At 41.4% G+C, this 21,685-nt stretch overlaps 1 protein-coding gene across 1 annotated transcript in view; it reads left to right on the top strand.

The window, feature by feature from the left end:
* Window positions 1–11,866: 11,866 nt before the first annotated feature.
* The window catches only part of apbb1ip (amyloid beta (A4) precursor protein-binding, family B, member 1 interacting protein), a 29,091-nt gene continuing 19,272 nt past the window's right edge, over window positions 11,867–21,685 (top strand). Inside the window, exons 1-3 of the mRNA XM_029755804.1 lie at window positions 11,867–12,042; window positions 20,275–20,334; window positions 21,431–21,518. Coding sequence (XP_029611664.1) covers window positions 20,275–20,334; window positions 21,431–21,518 — 148 coding nt within the window. The 5' untranslated portion in view covers window positions 11,867–12,042. The remainder of the gene's footprint in view (window positions 12,043–20,274; window positions 20,335–21,430; window positions 21,519–21,685) is intronic.

Raw genomic sequence — 21,685 nt, 5'->3', positions numbered from 1 at the left:
GCATCTCTGTGTGTGTCTAGAGTTTTTTCCCTCTGGTTGCACATTTTTAACATGCATTAAAGTCCCTGGCCACTAGGATCGCCTTCTCTGGATGAACGTTTTCCTGTTTGCTTATTGGCCGTATACAGCTCATTGAGTGCGGTCTTAGTGTCAGTATCGGTTTGTGGTGGTATGTAGACAGCTACAAAAAATACAGATGAAAACTCTCTTGGTAAATAGTGTGGTCTGCAGCTTATCATGAAATACTCTACCTCAGGTGAGCAAAACCTCGAGACGTCCTTCGATTTTGTGTACCAGCTGTTGTTTACAAATATACAGACTGCCAACCCTTGTCTTACCAGAGTCTGCTGTTCTATCCTGCCAAAAAAGCTTAAAACCACCAACTGTGTGTTATTCATGTCGTCATTCAGCCACGACTTGGTGAAACATAAGATTACAGTTTTTAATGTCCCGTTAGTAGGATATACGTAGTTCATCTATTTCATTATTGATTGTACGTTGGCTAATAGGACTGATGGTAAAGGTAGATTACCCACTTGTGACGGATCCTTACAAGGCATCCGGATCTTCATCCACGATACCTCTGTCTCTTTCTCCTGCGAATGACGGGGATGAGGGCGTCTGAAGTAAATCCTTCCCGTCCAACTCGCTGAAGAAAAGGTATTCCTCCAGTATTGGGCGAGTGATCGCTGTCCTGATATCTAGAAGCTCTTTTCAGTCATAAGACATGGTGGCAGAAATATTATGTACAAAATAACTTACAAATAACGTGAAAAAACATACACAATAGCACAATTGGTTACAGGATCGTAAAACGGCAGCCATCTCTTTTTGCGCCATTTCCATCACAAGGTCTAGTTGTGGCTGCAACCGGACTAGATTGTGAATGACTCTTGGTGGAATACATTGCTTCACTGCCGTGAAGGTGATAAGTAGCCTGACGACTCACACTAAATTGTTCACCTGCTCTATCGTTTGCTACATACTTCTCATTGCGGAGAAGAAACTAACATCCGTGGGCGTGGCATAGCGTTTGGCTGGAGCAGGGAGTCTGGGTAGCTGGGAAAGGTGATAAGCACAGTCGTTCGTGAACTGCAGCCCCCTAAATGATTCGTTCTCAAGTTTGAGTTTGTTGAGCAGAAGCTGTGTATGTCTTGGTTCTACAAAGCTGTGTCCATCATAACATTCAATAATTAATTAATTGCAGTCATTCTTGCAACATGCGTTTTTTCCCTATGCTCATGATCTATTTTCCTGCGTACATATGACAGACAGTTGGTGGAGATAAACAAAGTGAACGAGCCATTCAGAAAAACAAATTATGACTCTCGAGTCAGTAAAAAGAGTCATTCCAAAATAACGAATTGTTCATGAACTGCGACTCACTAGTGTTGTTATCATACGCTAAGATTGAACACAAAGGCTCTTGAGGAACTCATACGCCTATGTAAATCCCAAAGTCAGAATAGTTACTACTTTATTACTGTATGCAATCAGCAATATTAGTACTATATTAGACTATGTGACATGCATAAATATTGAAGGAACTTTTTAATTTGCAGTATACAAACTTAAGATGGTGAACAGGAATGACATTTACGCTAACGGCTGACCAGAAATAACCATCTGAAAGCCACGCCTCCAATCTGATAGGCTGCCACCTCTACAATATATTATTTAAAAGTTTCACAATTGAACCCCTCCCATCACAAAAAGGTTCTGGTTTTAACCTTTACACAGGGGTTCTTCGAAGATCCTGTCCAGAAGGGTTCCTCAAGGAACCTTTTCAACTGGAAAGGTTCCGCCGGTGTGGCCGAACCATTTCATGTTCTTAGAAGTAGAGGTTCTAAATGGAACTTGTAAGGTTTTATAAAGAACCATTAAAAAATATTTTATATAGCACCAAAAAAAAAGGGTTCCGCTATGGTTACATCCATTTTTGGGGCTATATAGAACCCTTTTGTATGGTTCTTGATAGAACCTTTGAGAATGGTTCTTTAAAGAACCTTTCTCAATCTCAAAGGTTCTTTGTAGAACCATACAGGGTGTTTTTTCTGGTTTAATAGTCATATTATATTGTTCAAATTTCATTGATTTTATTATTGTGTTTATTAAAGTTGAATCATCTGTGCTAGCTTTGGAACGACTGGGTGATCCATGAGGAAAGACTAGAGAACTACTGACTTAATTAATCATCCTCAAGAGAGTAGATAAAATGGAATGACACTCTCACTCACAGTTGCACAAAAAAAGCTGTGAAAAAAACACGCCCCAAAATATTCGATTGAGCCTCCGCCCCTACATTTAAATGATCACTAAAAGAGGAAAGAACTCATTTTTTAACTGCAAAGAACCATTGAAGGGCTCAAAGAGTTTTTTGGGTCAGTATGGTTCCACATTGAACCATCACCTTTCCCAAAGAACCTTTGAGGAACCATCATTTTTGAGTGTGAATAGCATCTTTTGATGTCACTTTTTATGGCGTGTCCTTTGTGGTGTAACGTATATTTCCAATGCCAACTTGCCAATAAAATATTATTGTCAACATTGATTTTGTTAAAAATAATGTACTAGCTATTATGCAAATACATAACGAGGAGGAAATGAAATGTCTGGGCCTTTTACCAACATCAATTTATAGCCAAGGCTACTAAATCTTATTTCACAGTTCCATAAAAGCTGAAAGTATTTATAGAACAGCTTACCCTTTATTGACTGGCATGTCTCATTTGTCCTGAATTGACTCTCGGATGACCTTGTCGTCAACAGTGTTGTCCGAGGTGTCAGTAGGTTTTTGCTCTGGACATCTTTATTGTTGAGACAGCTGTTGTCCTTCCAATGTCTGTCACGTCAAACTCACCATGTCTAGGGTGGTGACTAGGGTAGTCAGGAAATGTCTATCTTTTGTTGAGGAGACCTTTGGTGAAAGTCAGGAATGTGAAACGATAATATTGGACTTTCTCCCAATCTTGTTAGTTAATTAGACTAGACTACAACTCTTGGGACTGGCTTGCATATCATGTAGTCATTAATATCTGATTTGAGTGAATATTTGAGACATTTTGTAGTACTGCCTATCAATTTTTTTTATACATAACCTTTATTTAACTAGGCAAGTCAGTTAAGAACAACGCTGGGCCAATTGTGCGCCGCCCTATGGGACTCCGAATCACGTCTGGGTGTGATACAGCCTGGATTTGAACCAGGGACTGTAGTGATGCCTCTTGCACTGAGATGCAGTGCCTTAGACCACTGCGCCACTCGGGAGCACCAAAATAAAGACATACAGTACACACAGCTGTAAATGTCTATTATTTGAGTGTTGTTTGCTCTTTTGATTGCTAGTGACACAGAAGCAGTCAAGCTCAGTGAGCCATTAAAATCTTGCTAGCATTGCTATTTTCCACAAACTCAGCAAAAAAAGAAACGTCCCTTTTTCAGGACCCTGTCTTTCAAAAGATAATTAGTAAAAATCCAAATAACTTCACAGATCTTCATTGCAAAGGGTTTAAACACTGTTTCCCATGCTTGTTCAATAAAACATAAACAATTAATGAACATGCACCTGTGGAACGGTCGACACTAACAGCTTACAGACGGTAGGCAATTAAGGTCACAGTTATGAAAACTTAGGACTCTAAAGAGGCCTTTCTACTGACTCTGAAAAACACCAAAAGAAAGATGCCCAGGGTCCCTGCTCATCTGTGTGAACATGCCTTAGGCATGCTGCAAGGAGGCATGAGGACTGTAGATGTGGCCAGGGCAATAAATTGCAATGTCCGTACTGTGAGACGCCTAAGACAGCGCTACAGGGAGACAGGACGGACAGTTGATCGTCCTCGCAGTGGCAGACCACGTGTAACAACACCTGCACAGGATCTTTACATCCGAACATCACACCTGTGGGACAGGTACACGCTGGCAACAACTGCCCGAGTAACACCGGAAACACACAATCCCTCCATCAGTGCTCAGACTGTCCGCAATAGGCTGAGAGAGGCTGGACTGAGGGCTTGTAGGCCTGTTGTAAGGCAGGTCCTCACCAGACATCACCAGCAACAACGTTGCCTATGGGCACAAACCCACCGTCGCTGGACCAGACAGGACTGGCATAATGTGCTCTTCACTGACGAGTTGCGGTTATGTCTCACCAGGGGTGATGGTTGGATTTGCGTTTATCGTCGAAGGAATGAGCGTTACACCGAGGCCTGTACTCTGGAGCGGGATCAATTTGGAGGTGGAGGGTCCGTCACGGTCTGGGGCGGTGTGTCACAGCATCATCGGACTGAGCTTGTTGTCATTGCAGGCAATCTCAATGCTGTGCGTTACAGGGAAGACATCCTCCTCCCTTCTTGCAGGCTCATCCTGACATGACCCTCCAGCATGACAATGCCACCAGCCATACTGCTTGTCCTGTGCGTGGTTTCCAGAAAGACAGGAATGTCAGTGTTCTGCCATGACCAGCGAAGAGCCCGGATCTCAATCCAGTTGAGCACGTCTGGGACCTGTTGGATCGGGTGTGAGGGCTAGGGCCATTCCCCCCAGAAATGTCCGGGAACTTGCAGGTGCCTTGGTGGAAGAGTGGGGTAACACCTCACAGCAAGAACTGGCAAATCTGGTGCAGTCCATGAGGAGGAGATGCACTGCAGTACTTAATGCAGCTGGTGGCCACACCAGATACTGACTGTTACTTTTGATTTTGACCCCCCCTTTATTCAGGGACACATTATTCCGTTTCTGTTAGTCACATGTCTGTGGAACTTGTTCAGTTTATGTCTCAGTTGTTGAATCTTGTTATGGTCATACAAATATTTACACATGTTAAGTTTGCTGAAAATAAATGCAGTTGACAGTGAGAGGACGTTTCTTTTCTTTCTGAGTTGAGTTATTTTGCCACAGCACGATGAAAGGATTAAATAGTCAGTCAATAGAGCAAGGTGATCAAAACCCTTTAACTCAACGTTTCTGCCCTGACACTTTTAAACTTCTCTTCCTTCTGCTCCCCAATAAATGTACTCCTGTAAACATTTTAAGTGTTCAGACTTATCAGTTTTAAGAAAGGTTCAAGGTTGGTGGCATTGCTTACCCTCACACCACCCACCACGTTCAGTAGCAATTAATATGAGACCGAAGGAAAGCTAATGTTACCTCGCACTAGAGGGCGCTACTGCACACCTGGAAAATATATTTGTGTATGCATAACTTGATAAAACATAGACCTGGGTCTTTGTGTTGAATTACATTTTTACAGACACTTTATTGTATTTCAATGAACGTTTTAGGGTTTTCAAACTGCTTTTACGATTATCACACAGCACTTAGGTTTGGAAGGGCATTACTTGGAAAGCCAATGTGAGGTGTGGACTAGCACATAGCTTAAGAGAAATAACACGTTGGAGATATAATAATAATGGTTTTAATGTATGCCCTCTTACCTTACCTTTCATGTACGCCACAACCCTCACACCTTACCATCTGGCCTTTTGCAGTTATTTGAAACCTGGTAGGGACTTTCACAACCGCTTTCCTGTACTGAAGGCAAGACTGCTCTTTGTCAAAGAGGGCTTTGTCAAAGTCCATTTTTGTATTCAAACTGCCTTTTCACTGTATCAAATGCTGCCTCCATTAAATGTGTGTTTAAGTTTGCTGTTGAAGCTGCACAGACAATGGTCCGAAGTTAAGTTGTTGTTTCATGTTCCTATATCTCAGAAGCATTATCTCAAACTTCTTCCTATTAGTCAGCTATAGATTAACAGAGTGAATGGTGCGGAAAGCCTGCTATCGTCAAGTGCTTTTAAATAAATCCAATGAGCCTTAAAGCAATAGGTGAAACAACAACGGCCGCCCCAGGGGCATTTATTCTTGTTTTTGTTTCAAGGAAATGAGCATTCAACATTATGTAAAAAACATATATACCTAAGAGGCATGCTTAGATATACAGAAAAACATACATATTTTTTTTTTACATGAAATTAAGAATAATGATTATGGCTGTAGATTGCAGGAAATATCAGTTTCAGGTGTTTGAAAAATTCTACATTCTCCAACTTCTGGACCACCCCCCAGCCATCCTCACATACTTTGTGCCCCCTCAGATTTCTGGGGTGCATGACACCCCTGTGTGCAATGAAGAAAAAAATGGGGTTATAAAGTATTTTTGTTGTTGTGATATTGTAAATGGAAGTGGCAGTTTCACAGCTATGGATTCCAGCTTTAAAACACATGGTATGGGGATGCTATAGCAGGAACATAGCTCCCTCATCATAGGGTTTATAGATAGAGCTGAAATCTGATGGATAGCTGACATAAACCATATACCGGCGAGGGTGACAACACAATTTATATTTACCCTCTCCGCTGACCACCTCCATCCAGTCAATGAAAGGTGAACGGACAGGAAAGGAAAGGGACAATAAACATAGCTACTTAACTCAACAATGGTGATCTTTCATTCAGTGAATTTATTTGGATAGGGCTCAGGAATAAGTAACAGAAGAGGTCGATTAGGGCCCCAGGCCGCGAGGGGGGACCCGACCACCAAAAAAAAAAAATCTTTCTTTAGGAACTTTAGTCAATTTACTGAAAGTCGGTAGTGTGGCTGTGCATCAGCAATTTTTCTGTTGTTATATCAGTCACACTGTCAATCAATTAGCCATGTCAGCAAAATGGGTAGAATTGCAGGAAATCTTGCTTTGGGCCCCCAAAAGACTAGAGCTGGCCCTGATAGAGCTCTCTAAAATATGACTGTGTTAGCCTTTACGCGATCATATAGAGTTAATAGGGGCAGCAAAGGAAGCCTATGGCTACCATCTGTTTTTTCAACCCCTGGGATAGGAAATAAGAGTGGGTGGAGCACATGCTTTCCTCAAGTGTTTATTTAATACATCACATCTGATGAAAGGCTCTAGACTCATTCAGAGCTATTTTGTTTCCCCCCATGGAGTTCAACCACACAACATGTTGACAGCCTCTCGCCACAGAGAGAGAGGGTGGTCTGTGTTTCCCTTTGGAACCAAAGGCAGGCCCCCAAGAGAAAATAGGTTCAAACATTACAGCTCCAGTGCTAATAATGGCTGAATAATGGACAGAAAATATGGGAAGCTTGCTGCTATTTATCCACTTTTAGTGAAGTTCTTTCCACTGTTGGTTGCCAAGGTGGGGATGGGGGTCAGTTCCCTTTTAGTTAGGCTCATTAAGGGAAATAACCTAAATCCAGTTCACGTTGAAAATGGACTAAGATTCCCTATGAGGTTTTTCATCATTTTATAGCATTTTAATGCGACTGGCCAGAAATAATCCTAATCATCTTGGTTTTAACGACAGTTACTGTCACGTTCGTCGTAAAGATGGGACCAAGGCGCAGCTGGAATGTGTGAACTCATCTTCTTTTATTGAAGGAACGTGAACACAAAACAAAATAACAAACAATGACGAAGACAGTCCTGTCAGGCTAAACGCTAAACATGGAACAACTACCCACAAAAACCCATGAAAAAACACCGCTATAAATAGGACTTTCAATTAGAGGCAACGAGGAACAGCTGCCTACAATTGAAGGTCAACCCAATAAACTAAGCATAGAAATAGACTAACATAGAACATACCCCCCAAAAAAACGAAACACATAAAACAAACACCCCCTGCCACGTCCTGACCAAACTACAATAACAAATAACCTCTTTACTGGTCAGGACGTAACAGTACCCCCCCCCCCCCAAAGGTGCAGACCCCGGATGCACCTAAAACAAAAAACACAAAAATAAACCCCAAAACAAAAATAATCCCAAACTATAGAAAGGGAAGGGAGGGTGGCCACCGTCACCGACGGTTCTTGTGCTACACCCCCCTCCCCAATCCTCCTACTATGGAGGTGGCTCAGGCTCTGGCCTTAGTCCCCAAGCTAAACTGTCCACCCCCGCTGAAGGCTCAGGGCTGATGTGCGTCGCTGGAGACCTCGGGCTGATGCGCGTCGCTGGAGACCTCGGGCTGATGCGCGTCGCTGGAGACCTCGGGCTGATGCGCGTCGCTGGGGAGCTCCGGACTGGAGGGCGACTCTGGGAGCTCCGGACTGGAGGGCGACTCTGGGAGCTCCGGACTGGAGGGCGACTCTGGGAGCTCCGGACTGGAGGGCGACTCTGGGAACTCCGGACTGGAGGGCGACTCTGGGAGCTCCGGACTAGAGGGCGACTCTGGCTGCGCCTTGTTCCGGACTGGAGGGCGACTCTGGCTGCGCCTTGTTCCGGACTGGAGGGCGACTCTGTCTCTGCAGGCTCCGGACTGTGGGCCGTCTCTGGCGGTTCCGGACTGTGGGCCGTCTCTGGCGGTTCCGGACTGTGGACCGTCTTTGCAGGCTCCGGACTGTAGGACGTCGCCGGAAGCAATGGGCGGGGAACTGTCGCCGGAAGCTCTCGACGGGGAACTGTCGCCGGAAGCTCTCGACGGGGAACTGTCGCCGGAAGCTCTAGACGGGGAACTGTCGCCGGAAGCTCTAGACGGGGAACTGTCGCCGGAAGCTCTAGACGGGGAACTGTCGCCGGAAGCTCTGGACTGGACAGGCGCACTACAGGCCTAGTGCGTGGGGCTGGCTTAGGAGGCGCCAGACTGGTAACACGCACCTCAAGGCCAGTGCGAGGAGCAGGAGCACGACGAACTAGACTGGGCTGACGCACTGGAGGCCTAGTTCGTGGGGATGGTACTGGAGGTACCAGCCTGGAGACACGCACCTCAAGGCTAGTGCGAGGAGCAGGAACAGGCCGTACTGGACTGGCCTGACGCACTGGAGGCCTGGTGCGTGGTGCTGGCTTTGGAGGTGCCAGACTAGAGACACACACCTCAGAGCTAGTGCGAAGAGCAGGAACTGGATACACCGGGCCATGAACAAGCACTGGAGATCTGGAGCGCACAGCCTGCACAACCCGTCCTGGCTGGGTGGTAACAGTAGCCCTGCACGGGCGGAGTGCTGGCACAGGGCGAACTGGGCTGTGCAGAGGCCTGATGGCTGCCGTGCGTAGAGCAGGCATAGGGTAGCCTGGGCCTAGGAGACGTACTGGTGGCCAGATGTACTGCGCAGGCATACTCCTACCTGGCTGGATGCCCACTCTAGCACGGCACTTGCGAGGGGCTGGAATCGCTCGCACCGGACTGTGCGTGCGCATGGGCGAGATCGTGCACACTTCCGCATAGACTGGCGCTCTTCTGATCCGCTGCTCCCCATAATAAGCACAGGGAGTTGACTTAGGGCTCACCCTTGGCCCAGACAAACTACCCGTGTGCCCCCCCCAAAAAAATTATTGGGGGTGCCTCTCGTGCTTACGTCGTTGGGCACGCTCTTCATACTGTCGCCGTTCCTCCCTCGCTGTCTCCACCTGTTTCCATGGCAGGGTCTTGTCCCCTGCCATTACCTCCTCCCATGTCCATGATGTCCTCCACTCCCTTCTTTCCCTGGCCCAGGATCCTTGCTCCTCCTGGGCCTGCTGCTTGGTCCGTTGGTGGTGGGTAGTTCTGTCACATTCGTCGTAAAGATGGGACCAAGGCGCAGCGGGAATGTGTGAACTCATCTTCTTTTACTGAAGGACCGTGAACACAAAACAAAATAACAAACAATGACGACGCAGACAGTCCTGTCAGGCTAAACCCTAAACATGGAACAACTACCCACAAAAACCCATGAAAAACACCCCTATAAATAGGACCTTCAATTAGAGGTAACGAGGAACAGCTGCCTCCAATTGAAGGTCAACCCAATAAACTAAGCATAGAAATAGAATAACTAGACACAGACATAGAAATAGACTAACATAGAACATACCCCCCAAAAAATTAAACACATAAAACAAACACCCTCTGCCACGTCCTGACCAAACTACAATAACAAATAACCTCTTTACTGGTCAGGACGTGACAGTTACTCAAAGGAAGTCTTGCTCTTTTATGATAACTGGTTGTATAATATCGGGCACATAAGTCATGATGAGTCAAGATTTTATTTTGTAACTAATGTGTTCTGTCTTCTTGGCCAGGCTGATTTGACAAAGATTTTTCGAATCTTAAGATAACCTTGATCAATTATATATTTGGATAAATATAAATGTCTGTGTGTCTGCTTTACTAGATAAGACTTTACCCAGCACAAATCTGAACTCACACCACAATACACTGTATATATATACACCAATATTCAAACAGCTTTAGAAAACAAAATAGTTATTGGTATATTAGTATGTTTAGTCATCTTTCAGAGTTATGAGTTGTGCTCCCTTTCAGTAACATCTTTTTCTTTCGCATTTTTATTTTTATTAACATTTTCAGAATAAACCTGTCCAATGACAATCTCACTTTTAAAAGTGAATAGTCTGTTAACTCGTGGCCAAATAATGTTGACTCATCTTATCCTTGTATTTGTGGCTAAAGCATCAATTGGATAAAAACAAAACACTTTAAAAAACTCGAACTAATATCTCAAACGGTTTTGGGATCGGTGTCCCTTCCATGGGACGGTTGAGCTAACGTAGACTAATGCGATTAGCATGAGGTTGTAAGTAACAAGAAACTTTCCCAGGACATAGACCTACCTGAAATTGTCAAAAGTTTAAATTCTTGTTAATCTAACTGAACTGCCCAATTTACAGTAGCTATTACAGTGAAAGAATACCATGCTATTGTTTTAGGAGAGTGCACAATTTTGAACATGAAAAGTTTTTTATAAACAAATTAGGCACATTTGGGCAGTCTTGATACAAAATTTTGAACAGAAATACAATGGTTTATTGGATCAATCTAAAACTTTGCACCTACACTGCTGCCATCTAGTGGCCAAAATCTAAATTGCACCTGGGCTGGAATCATACATTATGGCCTTTCTCTTGCATTTCAAAGATGATGGTACAAAAAAATATAAAAGAACAGTTGTTTTTTTCTTTGTGTTATCTTTTACCAGATCTATTGTGTTTTATTCTCTTACATTCCTTTCACATTTCCACAAACTTCAAAGTCTTTTCTTTCAAATGGTACCTCAAATATGCATATCCTTCCTTCTGGGCCTGAGCTACAGGCAGTTAGATTTGGGTATGTCATTTTTGGCAAATTTAAAAAAAAAAAGGGACAGATCCTTAAGAGGTTTAAAAAATGCTTGCTATTTCCTCATAGAGAACAATGTCATCCTGCCTCATTGGCTAAACTGGCTAATCAGCGGTCTACTCGCATTAATATTTTTTGGGGTATGCCCACACCATTGCGACAAAGAAAATCTGCTTTTTCAGCATATTTAAATACGATTTTTGTGGAAGGTAAATATTTTACTCATATTGTAATTAATTATAGGTCATATTTAAAAGAAATCTGGAAGCACTGGACAGTTACTTTAAATGTTTTCTACATCATTTGGCTCCGTTGGCACCATGTAATATAGAATTCTGGTCAAATTGAGCCAAAGGCAACTCCCCATTATAAACCCTAAGGTTGACGTGTCATAGCATACACCCACTCATCTGTTAATCACTTTCAAAGGATACATTTTTTTCTGAACCTAAACACCTCAACAATCGCTGCAATGCTTCTACCTTCTCTCTTTCTATTTCCCTCTCCAGACACTCCTTTCCCAGTATCAACATTAATGAACCCCAAGTTTCTCATTGACACGCGTTGTTTTCAAATTTAGATCTGCACTACACGAAAAATAAAAGAGACTATTCACTAACTTTTAATGCTAAATCACGCCTATCAGTAATGTACATACTAACCATTACTTTACAGTTAAGCAAGTGGATATGTGAACTTTGGCACTGCCCAGAACTCAGTGTTGTAAAAGTGTTCAGCTCTGCTCTGGATGGAATGCACTGACAGGTCTAGACCTGAACTTCCGCATAGACCAGGAAACTCAAGTAACAGTTGTTGAGTCAGATACAGTCCAACTGCACACACCCAACCCTTCATGAGTTGTGGTGTTTGTTCAGTGTTATTAGAGAGAAAACTAGACATAATTGGCGTCCAATAACCTGTTATTATTCTATCGATACGTGAAAAAGGATTACACAGGTATCAAAGGTGAGTTCCATTTCTGTTATTGTTGGGATCCACTTGATCCACTGAAGAAACTATATAACTAACCATTGTCTTCCAATGCTGCTTGCGTACACAGTAAGTACTGAAAGAGTACCTCTACTAACAATAGGATCATCTCCTCATTTGTCAATGTCAATCATGTTCGTTATTTTCTCTACATCAGGCTTAAGCAAATAATTTTTCTGTCTTTATCTAAATGTCAGATACCATCAATGTGAAAATAATGTACTTTCCATAGACATGTCAGATTATGTACACGAGTATGTCTGTGTTGTCAAGTTTTCCTGAGTGATACATAGTATTAATATCAGATTAAAAGAGGTCAGAATTGCAGTGATTGGCCAGTTTATTAGGTACACCCACCTAATATTGGGTCAGACCCCCCTTTTCCTACAGAACAGCCTGAATTCTTCGAGGCATGGATTCTACAAGGTGTGGCGTTCAAACGTTGCTCAATTTGTATCAAGGGACCTAACGTGTGCCAGGAAAACATTCCCCACACCATTACACCGTTTCCACGGTAGAGTGTGGTTAGAGTGTCTGCTCTGAGATTGGAAGGATGGGAGTTCAATCTCCAGCCGAGTCATACCAGAGTCATAAAATGGGACCTGATGCATCTCTGCATGGCACTCAGCATTAAGGAGAGAGATTGGGGTTAAGGCCCTGCGATAGACTAGCGTCTTGTCCAGGGGGTGTACTGCCTCATGCTACAGAAACAGGAGATCTGCTCCTACGAGCCATTCTGGCTCGTGCCAGTTCTTGTGTGTTTTATCTTTCCAACTAGGGTTGACTATTAACTAAATATAGGCTGATGAATGACTCAGGAGCCAGGCTAGAAGGACTTGGTTAGCCTCTAATTCCACCAGGAAGGCCAGTATAGTAGTTATTTCTCCCTATTGGTGTTCAGAAAGTTGGCCCCTGGCAGCTGAAATTCCTGCTGAGATGACAACCAATGATTGCAGACACTATTACAGAGAGAGAAGTAAAATCACTTGTGAAATATCTCTCCCAATACTTTCCAATGAGAAAGGGAAGGAGTGACCAGGGGGAAAACCAATTTCAGAAGGTCAGGCGTATTTGAACTTTCATGTGCATGCTGAAGGAAGTAGGCAGAATTTTTCTTGACTGAATGTTGGAAGACTGACATAGATTGCATTTCTCTCAAATTTAAATCAGTCTGGTCTGTTTGACATCTTGAGTTATTTTCATGCAAGTAACTGTCATATTATTACACTATTTTGAAGTGCCAGTTTTTCAAGATGGAATATGTGGGTCCATATTTTAGTCGTCTACATAGTCTTTACAATGTAGATATCAGGGTTGGGGTCAATTCCATATTAATTTCAAATTCCAAATTTCATTCTGGAATTCAAGCAGGAGGTGGAGAATTGGAGAGTTGAATTGGAATTGCAGCGATCTTCAAAAAACAGAATTAGAATTGAATAGGAATTGTAAAAGAAAATTATCCCTGAAATGGAGTTGGATTTGAATTGGAATGTAGACTGTCTGAAATGGAATTGATCATGAACCACCTTTGGAATTGAATTGGAATTTAGACAGTCTGAATATTAATTGAATTGGAATTGAAGAAGAAATCCATCCTTGGAATTTAATTGGAATTTAATTGGAATTTAGACCGTCTGTGTTAGAATTGAATTTGAATTAGAAAAGAAAAACATCCTTGGAATGGAATTCCATCCTTGAATTGTATTATAATTGTGCAAATTCCAGTTACTGAGTTAATGCATTTCGAATTGAAATTTAATGCAAACTTAGTTTTAAATTAAATAATTATAATTATATACATTACTTTGTATGCAGCATTTTTTGTATGTTGTCTAATGAGAAGTTGACATGCAATATATTTCCATTTAGGTTATTTTGTTCCAATTAAAGTGATAGTTCACCAAAATTACCTTACCCTTAAAGCTGCAATATGTAACTTTTTGGTAGACCTGACCAAATTCACATGGAAATGTGTGTTATGGATCTGTCATTATCATTGAAAGCAAGTCTAAGAAACGGTAGATATGTTCTATGTGGGGGCCTCCCGAGTGGCGCAGTGGTCTAAGGCATCGCAGTGCTAGCTGTGCCACTAGAGATTCTGGGTTTGAGCCCAGGCTCTGTCACAGCTGGCCGTGACTGGACAGACCCATGTGGTGGCACACAATTGGTTCAGCATAGTCTGGGTTAGGGGAGTGTTTGGCCGGCAGGGATGTCCTTCTCCCATCGCGCATTAGTGACTCCTCCTGTGGTGGGCTGGGCGCAGCGCATGCTGACATGGTCGCTAGGTGTATGGTGTTTCCTCCGACACATTGATGCGGCTGGCTTCCAGGTTAAGTGGGCATTGTGTCAAGAAGCAGTGCAGCTTGGTTGGGTTGTGTGTCAGAGGACCCATGCCTCTCCCAAGTCTGTATGGGAGTTGCAATGATGAGACAAGACTGTAACTACCAATTGGATACCATGAAATTGGGGTAAAATAAAGATATGTTCTATGTGTGCTATTTCTATGCTTCACGTTCTTAAGTTTCCTTTTTGCGTCTTTCACTTTCAGTTTTTTTACACCAGCTTCAAACAACTGAAAATACAATATTTTTGGTTATGGAAAATATATTTAACAACGGTTTAGATTGTACAATGATTCTCTACACTATACTTGCTTGTTTTGTCACATAAACTGAAATTAGGCAAACTATTAGAATTTTTGCAACCAGGAATTGGCAGAGCGATTTCTGCATAGGGCATCTTTAAGAAGTCTATGAACTATGACATTGTCATTTTGTAATTTGGGTGAACTATCCCTAACTACTATAATAATATGACAGTTACTTGCATGAAAACAGCTCAAGATGTCAAACAGACCAGACTGATTTAAATTTGAGAGAAATGCAATCTATGTCAAAGTCTTCCAACATTCAGTCAAGAAAAATTCTGCCTACTTCCTTCAGCATACACATGAAAGTTCAAATACGCCTGACCTTCTGAAATTGGTTTTCCCCCTGGTCACTCCTTCCCTTTCTCATTGGAAAGTATTGGGAGAGATATTTCACAAGTGATTTTACTTCTCTGTCTGTAATAGTGTCTGCAATCATTGGTTGTCATCTGCTGGACAGCCATTTTCAGATCTTGCCATAGATTTTCAAGCCGATTTAAGTCAAACTGTAACTAGGCCACCCAGGAACATTCAATGTCATCTTGGTAAGCAACTCCAGTGTATATTTTACCTTGTGTTTTAGATTATTGTCCTGCTGGAAGGTGCATTTGTCTCCCATGTCTGTTCAGAAAGCAGACTGAACTGGGTTTTCCTCTAGGATTTTGCTTTGGCTTCGATCTGTTCCGTTTCTTTTATCCCCAAAAAACCCTAGAACTTTTCGATGATAAGCATACCCAGAACATGATGCAGCTTGAAAATATGAAGAGTAGTGCTCAATGATGTGTTGGATTCGCCACAAACATAACACTTTCTATTCAGGACATAAAGGTAATTTCTTTGCCTATTTTGTTGTTGCTTATTGCAAACAGGATTTTTTATTTATTTAACTAGATGTGAAATTCATCATAATGCTGGTCACCTCAATTCCAAACACGAATCACTTCTATTCCCACTGCAGACCTTCTGTATATTTGGCCTAAAACACAAGATGTTTCTTACCTTACTTTTTTTTGATGATTGCTGAACAGAAGAAGTAAACTGACAGAGATGTCCTGCCTATAGGCACAGGGGCACATGCCCCCTCAGATTTGTCCTGTTTAATAAAATACAGTATTACAGTTTATCTGTAATACTACTAACCACCTAGCAATTATATGGAGTTGGCTTTTGCTAGCCCAGATTGGTTCTGAATCTCCCAACCTTTAGAAAAGCAAGCAATAATGAAATGTACTAAATAGGACACATTCCTTTCAATATTTTACCTAGATTGTATCAGAGATGCAGAGAAGCATATTTTGTTTCTTTAAAAAAATATCCACTAGTCAAGAGGATACAGACAGCTGAAGAGACATGCTTAGATATGCATAAAGAAGGACATCTTTTTTTCTTTTTTTTTTTTACATAGAATTGCAGGAAAAAGCTGTTTCAAGTGTTTGAAAAATGCAAAATTCTCCAACTTCCGGACTGTCAAACCACCCCCAGCCATCTTCACGTACTTTGGGCACCCTCAGATTTATGAGATGGATGACACCCCTGAGAACGCATGTACTCTTCATCTGAGTCAACAAACCTCCATGTTGATAAAATCACACAACATTTCTAGAAAAATGGCTTCCTCATACATACAGTTTCAATTGCAGCTCAGTTCAAGTTGATGCGATGGTTGAAAGTCCTAATAGTTTGGTATTTACACAAACTGTCATTGTAACAAATGCTGTGTCTGTCTTGCATAACATTTCATGTAGTAGGATGATGGTTGTTAACTGACAACTAAGATAGATGTTAGTGGTTTTGCTGACATCACTTTGCAGCTTACAACTCAACTGTTTGTTTTTAACCATTTTTTGTTTGTTTACATCCTGTGTTCAAGCCCATGTCTTGATATGGGTGGAGGTCAATAGCAAAATGAAGCTATGAGGTTTGACACGCATCTTCTGGGCTTCTATGTAGAGGGGTGAGGTCACAGATTATCTTGTTAGCAATAGGTTATTGCACCAATCAGATAATAGAGCATTGAACATAAACTAGGTCAGTGCTTCCAACTGCTTTCTGTTGAAAATCTTCTACCATGTTTGCTCAGGGTGGAACATTACCACTAACCAGAGCCGACGGATTGAGTATTGTACCTGACTTCTCTCAATCTGTCCTCTCTGGCTAGGTGGAATTTGTATTTATGAAGGAGCCCCATTAGATCTTCCTGGGCCTGAAACAAAATAATATATAAGATATGATATGCCGTAAAGATAGTTGTAGGTGTTAGGTCACGTTTCACCCATTCTCTAGCTACTGACACTGGCCTCTCATTCAAGCTAATGGTGTTAGCTACCACTATGATTTAGAGGGGTTGGGTTAAATGCAGAAGACATTTCAGTTGAATGCATTCAGTTGTGCAACTGACTAGGTATCCCTTTTCCCTTTCCCTGTTCTGACCATTTGCTGCAATGTCAACCTCTTAGTGATTTTGTCAGTCACTTCATAGAGAATTGAAATTTAATGCAAACTTAGTTTTAAATTAAATAATTATAATTATATACATTACTTTGTATGCAGCATTTTTTGTATGTTGTCTAATGAGAAGTTGACATGCAATATATTTCCATTTAGGTTATTTTGTTCCAATTAAAGTGATAGTTCACCAAAATTACCTTACCCTTAAAGCTGCAATGTTGAGATTTGGCACTGTGCATTTTAGTTTCCTCTTCAAAATGATGCTTTTAAACACAGCTGGCTGGATCTAAATTACCGATACACTAATCCTTTCCTCCTGTGAAGTCCAAGAACAAATGGCAACTGACATCAACTACACAATGTGTTTGTATGTTTTGTAGATTGCTGACATTTCCAGAAATCACCAAGAGATGGCTATTGTATGATATTCTGAGGTTGTCATAACACAAAGCAAAACAGAAACCCAATGCAGAGTGGAAAACAACTACAGAGCATACTGGGGGAAACCTAGTAAGAAAGGATGCTCTGTCTAATTTTCTCCTTGTTTCATCTGCTCTCTTAAACAGTTGTAACCACACAAACCTCTGCTACTGGGCTGCAACCTGGTCTCAGAGCATTTCGTATTATTCTGTACGTAAATCCGAGGGACTCCATTTAGTAACACATAATACGGTTTGTAATTCGTAATATATGTATGGTATGTAATAATTAGTGGATGTCCATCACCCATTTCCTATGATAAATGACAAACCGTATTATGTGTTACGAATGTCAAAATATACAATATGTTACGATTTTGCAAAAAGTACTATATGTTACGAATTTGCAAAATGTATGATATGTTATGAGTTCTAGCTAAGTGGCTAATGTTAGCTAGTTGGCTAACATTAGCTAGGCTAGGGGTTAGGAGTTAGGGTTAAGTTGAGGAGTTGGGTTAAAGGGTTAAGGTTAGGGGAAGGGAATCGCTAAAAGTGTTAAGGTTAGGTGAAGGGTTAGCTAAAAAAGTTAAGGTTAGGGATAGGGGAAGTGTTAGCCAACATCAATCTTACGTAACCATACCAAACGTAACATGTCATACTAATTTCAGTGTCCCGGATTTATGTTTACTATATTACGTCTATGAGACTAGGCTGGCTACATCTGAGGGGCAGAAGGAACTTTGTTTACATTTGGCTGTATTGTCGTGAGTTTAATACTGAATATAGGATTTTCAACTGTTCGCCCATAACCAGATTTTGAGTGAAATAAGAGTAATGTGTTCTGAGTGTTAAACTGAAAAGATATGATTATGTTAACCTCATGGGTTATTTAGCGAGGACCAAATACATCAGGCGTATAAAGTTGCAGCGCTTGCAAAAGACATTGCATGTTACCATCTCCTGCAACCTTCACAAATACTTTCAACATCACGAGAAGCAAGAGGAAGTTGCCCTGTAACCACTTCCCTCTGTTTTGGGACACACCGGACATTCTAGCAAGGGTGGGGGAGCAACACACATACCCACACACAGGTGTTATCTGTACAAACAAGTGCTCAATCTGTTATGGGTTAAAATAGTTTTAGAGAAACTTGATATCACTAATGTTACTATATATAATGATGTCTGCATGAAGCAGTGAATCACATTTTTCCTTGAAGTTAACGTTCGTCGAATGCCCGTCTGGTTGGTCGTAGATTATATCTTGACAAAACATTTTATTCTCAATGGTTCGTTTTGATATGAATTCTGCATTTGACATGAATTGTATGTGAATTACGCATGTGTATATTTAATTACATATACTATACAACTCACCAATCCTACATAACTCCTAAATTAGCCATATTCTACAATAGAAAAAACACGATTTGTGTTTTGACTGCACAGTCCGGCACACCGTAACGTTTGTTCTACTACAGATAATGGGGCTTACCATATTGTGTGTGAAAAAGAGACAGCATAATGTACGTCGTGACTACGGTAGCTCTCGATATGGCTCCCAATCTATTTTTTACTTTGACTTAAGTAAATAAAGTTGATGGAGGTGGCCCCATGATAAATTAAGCCTACACACTCATGCCGACGATAGTAGCATGGGAGACATAGTATGACAACTGAGGATCTGATCATGTCTGTTAAAAGTGGGTCTGGATTTTCCTTCTTGATGAGTAATTTGATGAGCAACTAATTCAAAGTGATGGTATCGTGATTGAGTAATAATGTGTGGTATAACTTGCTCGCTCAACCTTTACCCTCGGTTAATTTAATGATTTACCTGGCATACCAAAATTATACTATTTCAGCTTAATTTACCATATCATCCACATTATTTTCCTGAGTTTGAGAACTAAAAGGTGGTCTTGAATGTAATCAAGGCAATGACAAATTATGAGGTCATTTAAAAAGTATCAAAGGGGAAAATATCACTGTCTGCATTTCAAATGCATAAAAGCAACGGCCCTAATCTAAGATATCAACGTACTGTACATACTCTATCAGTGATATACAGTAGGTGTAGCATTTCTGAGCAAGGGGAAGGTCTGTTTGAACGTTTGTTTTTTTGTTTGGCCTAACCAGGAAGTGAATTCCAGTATCTGATTGATTGACTTTCTATAAATTCCACATGATTGGATTATCAACCAAACAACGTAAGAAACAAGTAATGAATAATCTTTCATAATTTGTTGTACTCATGCAGTTCCCCAAAAAGGAGTTTTGAAAGGCACTGCATGTCTTGACAAGGAATGAATGCCTGGAGTTATACATACCATGCTTTACTTCCTGGAGTCTATGTTGGGGAGGTTGAGCAAGAATGTTTGGCTCTTGGCTACATATTACAAATGAAAACATTCTATAGTGCATTGATCTCCTACAGTTGGCGGTTCAACACAGAAATGGAGAAATGCAATGTGTGTGTGTTGAAGTTAGTGTGCACTTTTTCAAAGGTGACACAGTATGTTTGCGCATGACAATCTTAAATGTAATCTCAAACTCATTCTTAACATTCTCCGGTTGGAGATAGCTTTCTTGTACTGAGATGTAATGTATCAGTCTCAATCTACGACTTTACCTATTACCAATGTTACGGGTTCTAGGTCTTTCCTTGCTCATCCCCTGACTTGTCTTCAACAGATGGACGACATAGACGCTATGTTCAGTGACTTGTTGGGGGAGATGGATCTCCTCACCCAGGTGAGTTCAGTCCACACACAACAGCAATGCCTTGGGCGTTTGTAACTCACCCTTTGTAAACACTGTATTAACAACCTCCACGAATAAGCCTTTATAAATACTTACAAATGTTTATACATTCTTAGAAATGTTAGAAATGCCTGTGAATTGTAAAGTTTGTCATGCTGCATGTTTAAACATCTTTACAACGGATGCCGGCAGTCACACAGGATGGGTATGTCCAGATAAAATCCCCAACAACTGTTGATAAAAGGACCTCACACCATCTAATATACCGTACACAATAAATGTCCTTAAGTTTCAAACGGACAGTAGTCATGACTGTTATGCTTGCACCTCACCAGGGAAATAGCATTCGTCTCTATTTCTTCAAGGTGATCCCCCAAACGCCAGCTGTTGCTGACTATTATGCAAACCCGCAAGAAAAACATGTATACATTATTCACACACACAGATCTACAGTACAATATGGTCAGTATTATGGACCCCATCTCCCTGTATGATGCATATGTTACTCCTCATTCCGTTGAAAAGTTGCTAGTAACACAATAACAATGATATTCTATGGGCAACACGGTAGGGATGTTTCGGATTGTTCCCCGTCTATTTGGACCGAAACCACCGGTAAATAAAGCACTGCTTATGAGAAACATGACAGTAACACTAAAACATGCGATCGATCAACAAGACACTTCAGACTGCCAAGCACCCGCGAAAGAGCGAGAGAACCACAGGTTTTTTTTAACAACCACACTCTCCTTTAAGAAAGGGGGTACAATGTTAAACTCATAAGGAGGGTAGACATTCGCATAACTGTTTGAAGACACGTATGATCACGTGATACTTTTCCACTCACTTTGTGTTTTCTATTAAAACTCCATGTTGCCTGAGATACCTAATATTGAATATCATTTCTCATTTGATTTCATGAATTTGACATTAGTCCTTCAACTGTTTTCTATGCAAGACTCAGCATACTTTATTTGATTTCCTGGAACTCCACAATGGATTTAAAAATCCAGATGGCTACATGGGGACTGGAGTTGTTGTCTTTGGTTTATTGTTAAACTCCTTTGTTCTTTGTTTTTCCCTGCAGAGTCTTGGGGTTGAAACGCTGCCCCCAGAGTCACCTTCTAGCTCAAGCAAAGAAATGAACTTCTCCATGGGCTTCGCTGATATGAACGGTAAATCATAAGCCTAATTATGGCCCTACCTAACACTGCCAGTGTTAAAAATATAGTGTTAAAATGTCTCAGATATCAGTTTAAAAATCCCAGAGGCCAACGTCGGACTTTTCTAACTTTAGTACAGTATGACGCCTATTATTTCTGGGGGAAGAAATGACATCAAT

This window comes from Salmo trutta, chromosome 6 (genome assembly GCF_901001165.1).
Source record: "Salmo trutta chromosome 6, fSalTru1.1, whole genome shotgun sequence".
Lineage (NCBI taxonomy): Eukaryota > Metazoa > Chordata > Actinopteri > Salmoniformes > Salmonidae > Salmo > Salmo trutta.
This window is presented reverse-complemented; position numbering and strand designations above follow the sequence as displayed.